Below are 14,741 nucleotides of genomic sequence, written 5' to 3' on the forward strand. Positions count from 1 at the left end.
TTTAAAAAAGTTTAATGCTTTTAGAACAAAGTGTATCATTTAATGCACTTCTTACCATTTTTGTTTTTTCACGGCACTCTGAAAGCATGCCAATGTCCAGTGCCAGCTTACATACTGTATATAGTTTCATTAATATTCATGGGTATTAATTTTCATGGAATTGATGAAAATCGGTTTCATAGATACCTAAACTGGTAGCAAATACGATTTTATCGAAACAATTTGGTATTGAAATATTGAATTTCATTGAGCATTTAGTGGATCAACCCAACAACTAAATCCACGAAAGTAATTGTAATGAGTATTTATTCCAATACCATATGACATGGTCAATGATGACTTAAATCAATTGTTAAGTTGCTCGATAAAATAGCTTTTTCTTCAATAAATTGATTTTTTTTTCATTTACCATAATACTTCAACTCAAGTGAAAAAACTATTTTAAAGAGCTTTGTAGACATTCACAGAAATTAATTAATAAGCCTTTATTTTCGTTCTGGTTAGATTAATTAATAGAACTGTATTCCCCAAAATGGGAACGAATCAATTACTAGAGTTAATACAATTTGTTGGATTGATTAAATTCCAATTGGTATGTTGACATCAAAGGCATCTGAAATATCTGTAAGTTTTTCCTAGGTACACAATCAACGGTAGCTAGAACTTCTCAAGATGGTTCATAATTACAAACAATAAATTAGAAGGTAAGAATCTAAAATAAAAATTGTGATCTCTCAAAATTTTTTGTCTCTCAAAATGTTTGAGCTAGGTTATCAATGATTCAAGAATCTAAATTGTTTTATTAGATCTAGACATTGTTAATAACATTAGAAACTCAGAACAAAGTACAGGCATAAAAAATTCTGATTGTCAATCTGCAAGGTACCATAAAATGATACTATATTTCTTCTACAATGCAAGACTAATTAATCTATATATTACCCCCCCCCCCCCCCCCAAAGTAAATAAATAAAATAAAAATCAACAACGGACAATGTCATTTTAAAAAAAATATATTGATCTGAATTTTTTCATAGGAATGACAAAAACCGATAATGTCCACATTATTGACACACCAAGTTTGTGGAACCTTAACTGACTGCCACCCCTGGCAGGCATCCTGTGAACCTTGTTAAATCTACTACATATATACAGCTATTGAAATAATGTCAGGACAACATACTGATGATTGATTTTCCTCTTTTATATATATGCTTAAAAAGCACTGCTGTGACCCCCGTGAACACTATATGTACCGTAAAGAAAGGACACCAATCTGAAAGAAATCTTAAACCAGACTTTAATGATTAAAAGACAATGACATCATGGGAGAGTAGATTTTTCGATGAAATCATTTACTTTGGTCTCCTAAATCTTTTGTTTACCCGAAATGTTACAGCAAACTTTAACATTCATTCAAACTCCACCGTTAACAAAAAATTTTTGTAGGACAAGTTTCTCAAAAAGAGAGAAGAAAACCAAAAAATCATATACAAAAAGTAAGACATAAGAAAATGCTCAAAATCATTTTATATTTTTTGGTCGTTAAAAAAAAATCTTCATCATCAGAATTGAATTACCACATACAGGTAACAGTTAGCCTAAATCGTAATTCTTCTATAAGTCTATTGATTCTCAAACAGTTTTTAAAAAATGAACGTATACTCAGTGCTCAAATAGCCTGATATGTATCGAGTCTTACCATTCATCCTCATCTGTAATGAACTGATCAAAGTGCTCATCCAAATTATCTTCCATTTCAGGAGAGTTTCTAATATATCCACACTCACACACCTCAACAAATCCTTTATCCTAGTTCACTTATCTTTATCTATATATCTCCACGACACTCTCGATATACTTATATTCCACTGGTGAGTAAATATATGCTGTCAAAACAGTCACTTCAAATAAATTTTATAATTCGGAACAGAAGTTCCCAGTCCCAAGCTGTTTGAGACTCATTAGAATCCATGCAATTCTGTTTCCTTTTTTTTCTTTCTTGTCAACGATGGATTTACAATTTGTCAATTTTATCATATTTGCAAACATCTCATTGATTGAGTTTTCTTTCAAATCATTACCGAGAATGACAGTCTATCTTCAAAATCTCCTAGACCCTTACACAATATGTCGTTTGCCGTTCCAAGATTACTTCATCTCCAAGACCCTTTCATTGGTAAGACAAGCTCCGCGAACAAACAGCGCACTACCTAAAGCAAATTTGCCCTCCTGGATATTACAAACACGAAGCCACACATTTTAGCACACTCCGGAGTTCCACAATTGTAAAGCAAAGTTATAAACAGAAATTTAAACAAACTTCATTTATGAAGTCAGAGTCTATATATCGGAGTTCCGAGATAATTAAACAGGAAAATCTCATTAATTTATACTAGCATGTGATGAAAAACTGTGACGTTCACACATTTGTACTTGAGGCATCGGGGACTTTTAATCATTTCTAATGGGATTAGGTATTCAATTTTCTTGTTTATCAAAGCAAAAAAATTATAGGCTTAAAGATTTATCACTGCGGTAATAAGTGTGACTTTAGGCAAATTTCGTGTATTTAGTCAACTCTAATTCCAATTACGAATGTTTAAGCAAAATTACTGTTAAATTTTATTAAGGAGAGTGACGTTAAACAACCTCCATGCCAATTTCCTTCAAATTTAAAACTCTCTTGCAAAATATCTTGAATGTCCCTCGACAGGAGACAATAATTTTCTTCCATTTATGGTGGATTAGGTTCTATTCAGAAAAATCTTTGCATTGACTGACACAGCTTGTACATTTTATGATGATCTTAAATCTATCGATATATCACTGCGAATTATGTTTGAATGTTTGAACTGAAGAAAAGTCAGCAGCACTTGTGTATAAGATCAGCTTTCATTGCAGGAATTTGATATTTCTTTATGAGAAATTAATCACTGTGACAAGCTATTATCCCATAAAGATCATATACCCTGCAGTACAAACCTCTTTCAATGCCTCCATACATTTAATACATCTACCGGTACTCTTATATTCAATAAAATTTAATATTTTGTATGGTTTTATACTCATAGAATGCCAGACAAATAATTAATCAATGGATTGGGATAAGTGTGTTCAAAATATGTACATTAATTTTAGATGATGTTTTCCATTCATCAATTTGAAATGTGGATAGAAATTATCTCAAATCTAAAGTGCACAAGTACGAATTTTAAATGTCAGAGTTTATGTTTCTAAACATGTGCATTTTTGAATGGTTTACAATTTATACCATATTTTTGGTTTTTTTAAATCTCCAATTTACCATTTTTTTTCATTTTCATACTTAATTTGATATTTTAAGTTATTTTCTTTAAACTTGACAAATCTAACACACCATCATTAGTGTGAAATTTGTACGGTAATTTTCATTGATCTTTAAGATAAGATCAACTGTTCCAATTCCCTTACGTATGCTATGTAAACACTTCATTCAAACATCACACTGATCAACCAAAATTCTGCCCCTTGATAAAGATCAGAATAAATTCTCCCCAAGGTACCTTGACAATTTTTGCCTCTTTGCTCTTCAAAGATATAATCAAGAAACGGTATATCGGTGATGTCCCATTTTTAATTAGGGCAATCATTTTTGTTTTTTAGGGGTGGGTTGGGGCTGGATTGATAATAGTAACTTTTTTCAAGTTACTGTCAATTGATTTTGAATGATAAAAAAGAATAGACTGAAAACAAAGTGAATTCTCTTCTATTTCTTTGAAATCTTTTTTGCCTTAATCATTAATTGTTCTTGAACAAATACCAATTATCTGATTTTAAAGAAAGTTATAGATTTACAAAGTGGCGAGGAGGTTTCAAGGCTGTTATAAACCTTAGGAGAATTTTGGAAGTGAATAAGATAATAGTCATTACTCGAAATTTGCGAATTCAATCCAAAGCAATTACAATTGCAACAACACCGCCTTGCATATCAAGGTTCACTTTATTTGCTCAAGGAATTTAAAAGAGTATATCCAAACAGTGATTATATTTAATCTGTCTGACAATTAAGCTCTGCAGAAGTAGATTCTCACTTTGATCGTCTCCAATACATAGAGTAACCTTTGGGGTAGCTAAGCACTGTGTACCCCATTCAGTGTACATGTTTCTGTCAAGGTACAAGTGTAAAAGACACACTACAAACTTATCAATAGACCTTATACTTCAACACCTACTCCAACATCCATTTTTAGATCTATACAATCTAGAGTCAAACTGTAGGAGGAAAAATAGATGAATATTACCAGAAATATCCATGTCTTTAATTCATATCAATCTCAGAATAAAAATCAGGGAGAAAGAGGGGGTGAGGAGGGGGGGGGGGTTTGAAAGATGAACAAGTACATCTGTGAGGATAAACTTTGATATGGAAAATTGGTCAAATTATAGGAAAACTTGATAAATACTTAAAATGAAACCCAACGATTAAAACCTGATCCTTTTATAAAAGTAACAGAGAGAGAGAGAGGGAGAGAGAGAGATGGTAGTTTTTTTTTAGGTAGCTAAAAGTTCACTAGGACTTAGCACTGAGAGAGAGAGAGAGAGAGAGAGAGAGAGAGAGAGAGAGAGAGAGAGTTTTTAAGGTAGCTAAAAGTTCACCAGAACTTACCACTCCGTGATCTCGTCTGGGATGACAATGCCTATATCAGACACAGTCCGAGTTGTCATTTTCCTCTGGTTTCTTGGGGAGTCGGTCATTGTAAAATAATTTTCAACAATTCTTAGCCAAACTTTAACTGAAAAAAATTTCCCTGTAAATTCCTCAACACATTTGAATTAGCGGAGATACCCGAAAAACTCCATAGGTGTCATTTCCGACAATATTCAAGTCTTATCACTGTCTCTACACCCAGAAGTCATTGATTTCTCCTCAAAATTTTGATAAGGATATAGAGATTTAGAGTTGTTCAAAAAATCCTCATTCCTTTAATTACACTATTCCATGCAATATGAGTATTCCATCGGATCGATAAATCGACAATTCCTTGATATAAGTTTATCCAGATTGCACAAAATTGTTGTTGTTCAGTTCTACATGTATTAATAGTTATCAGTTACATTTCTTTGTTTCAGGGGAAGAAAAATCCCTTTGTATATATATTCTACCTGATCCTCTAATACAAGCAATGCAATCTGTGTCCTTATAAATCACATTGAAACATTTCAAAACTGGAGTTCTATATATACTTTCACAGTTCACATAATCCTTTCGCTATTTGATAGGGTCACAATTATTACGAACAGGTATCAAGTACATCAAAGTTAAAACTGATCCCTTGATAGAGATTAGAAAGAAAAAAAAAAAGAAATTAAATGAACAACTCCAATTAATCCCGTTGTACTCTTCAATTATCCCATAATATAAATTAATCTATAAATCACAAACTGTTCTTTATGAAGGGCCGGCCCACTCGTATTTTTTTTCCTTCCAATTACTGATGAAAACTCAAACTACCTTTAAATTATAGACCAATATCTAATACATTGTATTTCAATGTTACCAACTCCATAGATGGGAAAAAATAAGAGCAGAGAAGGTACAAAATTGCATTTGCTTCTTGCACAGATTTTTCATGAAGAATTAAATCGACCAAGAAACATCCAAACTGAAAATATTTGAACACAAGTCGTTTCCTATCCATTCAGAATTGATCCTCTGGATTATTTTGAAGTTTAAATTTATGTATTTTCACACAATGTTGACTATTCAGTTTAATTGCCTTCTGTTTGAAAAAATCTCCAAAACTTAATTGCTTGGGTACGGTATTTCAAAAAACGATTTTAGATAAATAACTTCTATCCTATTAACCTACAAATGCTTGCGGTAGTCTGATTCACATGTATGTATAGCAAGTATTTCTTTTGCCAATAATTTGACATTCAAAATGCTTACAGACGAATTTCCTCTTTGCTTTTATGTAGTTAAAAGTACAATAACAACACAATCTGAATACAGGAAAAATCAAACCCACGCGTTGAGGGAGTATTCGCAAAATGAATTGTAGACGAGATGATGAATATTATTTATAAACATTTGAAATTATACCCCGCTTTGTATTCTCACTCCTTCCTTCACTCTGAGAAGAGACATTCATTTTTAAACTCAAGAAAAAGTAAGCAGCTTGCAAAATACCTTCTTTGATATGCATTAACAAAATTTAAAGCTTTAATTAACTAGAGGTTCATTTTATCATATCAAACATTCATATTGGGATGCTATACCCTCTGAATGAATTGTATTAAGAACCAATTTTACAAGCATCAGATGTTGGACCTGGTTATAATCACCTGTTAAGATGCTTCATTAATCTAGGTATAATTTGGTTAACCAAAAGGCAGACCTACATGTTCTTGTATTAAGTTTCTGGACTGATTAGGTTTAATTCACTGTAGACAGTGTACGTTAACCCATATCAAACAAAAACATATTAATTCAGCTTTTTGTTAATAACTATTACATAAGTATTTTTCACCAGCCAAGCTAGCGCTTATAGTCAGTAAACTTGAAGTATAAATAACAGAAATTGCGAACTAGCTTTTAAAGCTGAAGTTCCATTTCTTGGAAATGAAAAGGAGACTGGCAAGAGAGCAGTCAATATTGCAATATCTCCCAAGAAAGAAAGGAATGACAAACTTATAATTACACATTGATTAGAAAAAAGCAGTCGATATTGCAATATTTCCTAAAAAAGGAAGGGATTACCTATAACTTATAATTACACATTAATTAAAGGCATGACATACTCGATTTTGGTATCCTCATATGGCCAGAACCCAGATTACAAAATCTTGCTAAAACAAAATCAATTGAACCCTCAAAGCAAAGGTTTTTAATTCGCTTCAGTCCTCTTCAAGTAGGTGCAATTATAATAAACTATCTTTATAAGGGGAGATAAATCATACTGTCAAATTTTGACATGATGCTAAATAAGGGGAAAAACATTGATATGATGCTAAACAAAGAAGAAAACAAATAATTTGAAAGACACTACTCACATAGTATGGTAAAGTTGATGATTCCAAATGTTTGAAATGCCTTAAATTGACTTTTTACGTAGTCAATTCATAACAGAATGGCAATTGTTTTGGAATGACAGGTAACATAAGCAAAGCATAAGCAAATTCAGAAATTTCATATGTTTAGCAGGTCAATATTTTTTTTCCAGATTTACACATGTTATTTAACCATTCATTGTTCGCGTAGAAATGTTGAATGCTCTCCTTTGATTTTATTTGTGTTAGAAACGTTCATTCTGTTGAAGGGCACTTTAAACAAAAACCAGAAATCAACAATTTATTTTTCTGGTTACTAGTCTCGTATCCCTTTCAGAATTTAAAATCTATTGACATTTTACACTTTCTTCTATACAGATATATGAATAACTTTTCTGGTGTAAACAGTTTTTACATACAAGGTACATATAAAAATGAACAGGAGATTCTTGCAAAATGGATGTACTCTTCATGAGATAATCTACATGAATTAATGGACATATTCCAGTACCCTAGAATCATACATACACTGTATATATATTTACAAACCAATACATGTATATTTCTAAACTTGAAATTTTAGGGGTTGTTTTATATTTTGAGAATAAACTACACTGCACTATTAGTATAATTTTGTCGAACAATTATTATTTGAAAAGTAATTCCCATTAACAGGGATATAGATATCTGAGTTTGTGCATGGTCTATACTCTCTTTAAAGACATGGCCTTGAAACTCGAATGTCATGCTTGTCCACTTTTCTAAAGAGAGTCCCTAGGTATGAACATCCCTAGCTGATATATGTACACCGACTCCTCTCGTAAATGTTAAAAAAAGCAAAAAACAAAAAAACAATATAAGATAATCTTAATTAAATAATCCAGAGTAAATTTTATATATTATATTACTAACCATCTATCTCTTTCAGAGCTGACCAAAGGATGTAGATGTCCTTCCTCTTTTTTAGGAAGTCCAAAATCCGAAACTGACCTTTTGACCCTGAATTTGTTAATAGTCTTGACCTTTGACACCGCTCTCACAAACGCAGAATTTCTTCTTTCGTGACTGTAATGCGATCCCTGAAAAAAAAAACCTTATTTCAAAAGTAGATTTGTTATTTCTAAAAAAAAAAATCACAAGTAAATTCAACTATTCTAAATGATTTCTTAAAACATTGAAATCGTCTCAAACATCATACTCGCTAAGTGTATACGTTTTACAAAAGAACTTATTTAGGACAAAGTCGTAAATATTTTCAGCATGCGCGGATCTAGAGGGGGGGTCGGGGGGGGGGGGGGGTCCCGACCCCCCCCCCTGGAAAATGAAAATTTATTAAATTTACATAGTAAAATTATCGCGAAAATATGCCTCGGACCCCCCCTGGCAAACACAATTATCCTTCGGACCCCCCCTGGAAAAATTTTCTGGATCCGCGCATGTTCAGTCTCATGGAACGGTCTTCAATGAACAAAATTTATATCAAACCATTTTTTTTACAATTATTTTGATTTCCATAATTATATTTTACAGCATTGAATAGTTTGTGATTAATAAACATTCATTAATTTGGTCGTAAGTTCTTCTGTAAAACGCAGGGCAGCTGATCCGCGCCTCTCCTCAACAAGGAGCTGTGCGCAGCGGATTAGAAACCCTTGTCTAGTGAAGATACTCAAACATAGATTTTCATTCGACATGCATATATTATTTTTAAAAATTGACCGGAAAACTTTTTCATCAATGCGCTACGCGCATTGATGAAGTATTCCGGTCAATTTTTTCTTTGATACGTCGATCAATAGAAAAATTATTATCTTCATTTCTTAAATCAAATAACGTTTACTTTTAGCAGGGACGTATATACTAAGTATCTACGTCCCTGCTTTTAGGGAAACGTTTAAAGAAAAGCAAAGTTTCACCATAACTATACATGAAGGACCGTTACGCGCGCTGTAGGAAACTTGAAGACAGGAGTGTGAAACCCTGAGGCAAGCCCACTAGCCCCCCCCCCCCCCCCCCCCCCCCAAATCACATTTCAAATTCAATGCTCCGTAACTAAATGATTAAAATAAATAATCTTAAGTTAAGATTATTGTTTCTCAGATTATAAATATTCATTAAGATTCTTAACAAATATTTATAATCTGAGAAACATTTACGGTTTTATAACAAATGATACCTTTTTATATTCCGCTGATTTAGAATAAGGGATGATCTTAATTTTGGGCTGCATACTTTGTAACATCAAACAAACCGTTGTTTTATGTCCATATACAGCTGTACATGAGTTTCTATGTGTAAAATGCTCGTATAAATATGATAATTTTCTTGTTGGTTTTTTCTCCTCCAATCGTATGTGTGTATGTTATAATATTATGCTTTTGACTTCTTAATAATATCACAATTCTTTGCCTCTCTACTACATGTATTTCAGATTACATTTGTATCCTCCCAGCTTAATTAAGAGACCGTAATGTTCTCACAAATATCGGGAGAGAAAAAACGATACGAGTAAATAATTAAACTACTTTATTTTTCTTTTGATTCATACTATAATTAAACATTATTGTATACGAGTGAAACTGTTTACATTAATTTTATGAGAGAAACATCACGCAAATTCCATGCAGAATCGATACATCACGCAAAAAGTAACGCAAAAAGTCACGCAACTCTAATGTAAATGCTAGTTCACAGAGCGGTCACGTGAATGATCGCTACCTCAACTGAATTTGTTTAAAATGCTACAGTAATCATAGCATCGGATCCTCAACACCCGTTATCACAATTAAAAGATTTTGCACCGATTTTGGTGTTCTGACCCCTCGTACAAAACAAAGAGGGGTAACTCCAAGTTATCAACCATTTAGAAGAGGAGTGTTTATTTCATATCAAAATTTCAGAAAAATGTTGTTGTGCATGAGTTTTTTTTTCCTCAAGTTATCGTTATCAAGGTTTGATTTGATAATATTCATACTGTATTACAAACATACGATAATCAGATTTTAATTTTCTCGTTATATTGGTAAATAAGGTATTGTTTGAAGCGAAGCGCACGCGTGCTTGTTCGAATTAAATATTTAAAGTCACAAATGTTTGACACAATAATATTGACCCCACAAACATCGCTTTCTTACAAGGTTCTTTCGTCCAATTCAACTAAAGGTTACATGCAATTTAAAAAAAAAAAAGAACCGATGCTTCAGAAATACATTCGAAATGAAATGTTCAAGAATGGTGCATACAATTTAAATACACTTTGAAGAATTTAAATCATTGGGAAGGGGGGGGGGGGGGAGAAAAAGAAAACCGGTAACATTTGATAATTGATTTCATAAATAAAGCTGCATACCTTTTGGGACATGATTAATTCCAAATCTATGAATTCCTCCAAATGCAACAGACATCAGGTATTCGTAACATTTCAAAAACGTGTGTCCAATGTGGGTCATTAGTGGCCGAAAAAATCAATACATAGTTTTAATTGTCAAAATATAAAGTAATCGCCTTTTGCGCGTCGAACAATTAAAACTGTTCCTAATTTAAATATTTTGCCAGTGTTCAGACGGCCATGAATGCACTGTTAATCGTTCTAACAATAACAGTCCATCATTTGTTTTAAGTATCCAATGGCAAGAAGCGAAAGTCATTGTCATAGACCAACACATACTGCATCCTCACCATACAATGGTGCTCTTAGTCAGTTTTGTTCCTCGTGCCAAACATTAAGCATTTTGGAATTCACAAACAAGCATTTGTCAAATGTCACTCGTTTTTAAATACGTTCCAACTATTTTCCCAATATAGGGTTAACGTTGTAACTTCTAATCCCAAAATATATAGAAGTCACTGATAAAAGGGGGGCTTCTGCTTGTCAAGTCAGAATTGTCGCAAACAAACACAATCTGGTTTTTGGCGTTAAATATATTACTGTATATTGCCTTTTCATGTTGGAGAACGCCCTTAAGAGGTCCCGGTCGACCAGATAGGCGTTCATTGAAGTTTTATTAAACTTTAATTTATAGAATTCAATTAGGCTGAAAAATTTTCAAATTTCCTTGACAATGGCTCGTGATATTCTAGACTCTGGTCGCTGTTCTGCATTGGATATTAATGTCGATTTCATTAATCTGCCTGGATATTTAACATTAAATCTAACACCCCTGAGTATATCTTGATGAAAAGACTCTGAAGTTACCCGGCTTATCTACATTTGACCTTCTGAAAAGGAGAACCGTTTTTCCGATGAAAATTGTCCCCCACTCTTTAAAGACCAACCCTTGCATATTTAATTTGCTAGAACTTCTTATCTTTTACTAAACTGCCTCTTCATGCAAACTATTCATTTTCTATTGATTTTGGAAACGGATCATAAATGTTACGAGAGATAAATAGCTTTGAAACCTAGTTGCTAAAGTTATGAAACTTAATATGTAATATCTTCTTTCACGGTGCATAAATTTAATGTGAATTCATGTGTTTTTCTCTTTTTGAATAAACGGTGTACATGATAATTAAATGCAAAAAAGTTCAGTCTTTTAAGTATGAAATTAATCCATGCAAACCAGTTTTTAACAGTGCATTAATTTTAGAATTACGTACATGTGATCAAACTGTTAATTAGTCTGGTCCTCATTATCTTATACATTGAAGAACTTGTTTGCATATATTAAACGCCCCAAAAAATACATTAGAAGTTCGCCGAAAGAAAAAAATATAGTTTAGTTAAAACGAGGAAGTTTTTACTTGTTCGGGAACATTGTTGTGGTTTTCAAATTATAGCCTCTATTAAAACACACATATGCATGTGCACGATGGCGTACATGTATATATAGCCTATGATATAGATGCTAAGCTCAGAACCACTTGGTTGACTTCCGCAACTGACCAAATCAGGGCAAATTCTATTGTAATCTGATTAAAATCTCATCCGGAGTGCAATCTGATTATAGCCACTTTGCACTGCAATACCACAAATGAGGTATATCTATAGGTACACATATCAAGTGATGTAATTTGCATTCTCTCTTCATTTATCGCTATAGAGAGTTTACGTTAGGACGATGATCTATCTTCTGATTTATTGGAGACATTCGATAAGATAACTCGTTCATATTTACATAATATTTGTATATGAGTGAGAGAGTCAATGTCCCATAATTCAATAGCTATATCACCGCAGGATCAATCACCTTCGACTTCTTGTCATTTCCAAAATCTCATACTCAATGATAACTGATTTATAATCGAAACATAAAATTTAAATAAGCCATCATGTTTTCTTCTTTGTCGAGTCAAGTACAGATCTGTATATCATGACTGAAAACAATTATTGAAATCCAGTTCAACTCATTCCCTTCTCTTTCATTTCATGACCGATCCAGGGATGCCATTGCCAAATTAGGTCGCTTTCACATACGTGTCTTTTGACCCTCTCCGGTTTTCACACATATTCTAGCCGAGTAAAACGACGAAATCAATAATGGTTTGAGATGCCAATATACTTTTTATCAGAACTTACCAAAACCATCGCAATTTAACTTGCTCAAGTCTCTATGATTTAATAATAATTATATAGTTTTTGTCCTCCATTTAAATACCTTCAAATGATATCAAATGAACATCTATGTTTGATAACATTTAAGAATGGTATAGAGCGAAAGTCACAATTTCTGAATCACGCTGAAATTTGAAAGAAATATAAAAACATTAAAACAAAGAGACTCGATCGAGCAAGTCTAACTCCCAATAAAACCTAAGAAATTTTTTCGGACTTTAACAGTAGCACGTTCTTTGCAAAAGTTACCAAACATGCAAACCAGAATTTCAATTTACTGCATTTTTTTTTTAAATAAAATGATTTTTTTAATAACAAATCAAAGACAGTTTTTAATATTTACTACATTTTATTTTGTAGTCAGAAGAATAGAGTGTTCGTACAACAAAGACAGTGGATATAAGAATGGAAGGACAAAGGGTGTCAACTTCCTCCACATGCCTGTCTCCAGAGGACGCATGCGCGGATTGTTCCGTGATCATGATCCAGAGTCGCAATTCATCCTGTTTAAGCCGTTGTTCGTTATCTTGTCATCTTAGGGAAAATCTGGCCAAACATTTCCTGTAATCAAACAACAGCGTTCAAACAATGCATTCCCAATGCTGGTACATCGATCAATTTAATTACATACATACGTTTGCATCAATCTAGAATTGTTAAAAAGTCTACGTTAAAAAAATCATAATATCTTCCCCATTCTGAATAACTTTTGTCTGCATAAAACTGCTTAATGCCATATTTGAAAATTGAGAGATTTTAGCATGTTAACAACGTTTACCTTTATGCATATTAAAAAGGTGTTAATTCATAGACGAGTAAGTTTGGAAATGTAGACTCCAAATTATCTAACATCCTCGTGCATACATGCAAAAGAAACGTGAAAAAAACCACAACAACAAGAACCAAACACTGACCTGGTGGGAGTCCTCAGCTTTGTGGTTGTTGTTGCTTCTGTTTGTTGTTCACCAGTTTCTGCATAGTTTTGCGAGTATGGCCGTTGGGGTCGTAAGTATTGGTCCTTTGCTGGACCTCACGCTTGGACCGTCCCTTTCCACTGTGACCAGCATGGATGAACTTGTGCTGGTCCATGTTGTAAACGTCTGCTTCGTCGAAACAGTCCTCAATGAAATAACTCGACATTGCGTCTCTCTCAAAATAAAAACACGATAGTGCACTTCGCTTTGTTTTGGGTTGCGTTTATGTCTAGCGTGAAGGGTTTCGCTTTATATATATATAGCTACGACCCTAGTCATGTGACTCATCTAGATATAGTATATATACATAAACAAAGATGATGTCATCTCGTAAAATCGCCTAAATCACCACCTGACGGTACACAAGGTAAGGTAAGGATAAAAAGAGGTCACAGACGAAGGAGAAGGCGGCCGATCAACTATAGTAAACAACGCGTCTTTGTTCTGTATGTGACGGAGGGAAAATAAAAATTAAAAGATGCATATATACGAGCTGTCAAAAGGGAAGTTCTATAATTGAAGCAACAGTGTAATATTGCACTCAATTAAAATTCTTTTGTATATGAAGATGATTTTTTTTCTTTTTGGTCAATAAATTGAATCGAAATATGTAAAGTAAATGAGATCATGTATGACTCAGTCCAAGGAACAGCTTGTTACTTGTATTTATTTTTTCCACAGAACATTGCATGATGTAATTCTATAAATAATAGGGACAGGGACAAATATAAATGCGAAATTTAGCTATTAAGGATTAAGGATATATTAAGGATATTTGAACAAATTCAAAGGGTTACCCACAATATTAATTCAAAGCCAATATTTTTGTTAGACTAATATAAAGTAAAATGTAAATTCTAATAGTATTTAGTAATGATTATTATGGGAATTGTCACACTCAGCAGAATTTGTTGTTCAGTGTGGTGTACCAGGCAGTACTTCATCATGTTGTCTAACAGTGCCCTTGACCTCTGTCCGATGACGTACAAGATGGTCTAATTAACTGATTTTGCCAACACAAAAGGAAATGCATTTATATAAACTTTCCTAAACAGCCCAGAAAGAGATTTTTTTCTCTCTCTCATGAATGCAAATTTACTCACATTGAAATTAAAAAAAATTAAACGTAACATAATTAGTAATTTTTAAGTGATCTACACTGTACTTTAGATTTACTCCAT

At 33.0% G+C, this 14,741-nt stretch overlaps 1 protein-coding gene and 1 long non-coding RNA gene across 6 annotated transcripts in view; both read right to left on the bottom strand.

Annotated features, from left to right (window-relative positions):
• LOC105318182 (myosin heavy chain, clone 203) overlaps positions 1 to 10,937 on the bottom strand; it is a 33,220-nt gene extending 22,283 nt beyond the window's left edge. The window contains exons 1-2 of one of the 5 annotated variants that reach the window (XM_011415142.4): positions 10,382 to 10,937; positions 7,945 to 8,111 (exon numbers count right to left, since the gene is read on the bottom strand). In XM_011415142.4, the coding sequence (XP_011413444.3) occupies positions 7,945 to 8,111; positions 10,382 to 10,393 (179 nt within the window). In that variant the 5' untranslated portion in view covers positions 10,394 to 10,937. Of the gene's footprint in view, positions 1 to 1,702; positions 2,374 to 4,648; positions 5,304 to 7,035; positions 7,089 to 7,944; positions 8,112 to 10,381 lie in introns of those variants that run through there. The other 4 variants (XM_066079343.1, XM_011415151.4, XM_011415162.4 and 1 more) reach the window with 4 other exon arrangements.
• A 1,978-nt stretch (positions 10,938 to 12,915) lies between these two features.
• On the bottom strand, positions 12,916 to 14,344 carry LOC136273802 (uncharacterized). The gene is made up of 2 exons (XR_010712042.1): positions 13,501 to 14,344; positions 12,916 to 13,147 (listed from the first exon to the last, which is right to left on the bottom strand). It is a non-coding gene; the product is annotated as an uncharacterized lncRNA (long non-coding RNA).
• Between the last annotated feature and the right edge of the window lie 397 nt (positions 14,345 to 14,741).

The sequence above is a fragment of the Magallana gigas genome, chromosome 3 (genome assembly GCF_963853765.1).
Source record: "Magallana gigas chromosome 3, xbMagGiga1.1, whole genome shotgun sequence".
Lineage (NCBI taxonomy): Eukaryota > Metazoa > Mollusca > Bivalvia > Ostreida > Ostreidae > Magallana > Magallana gigas.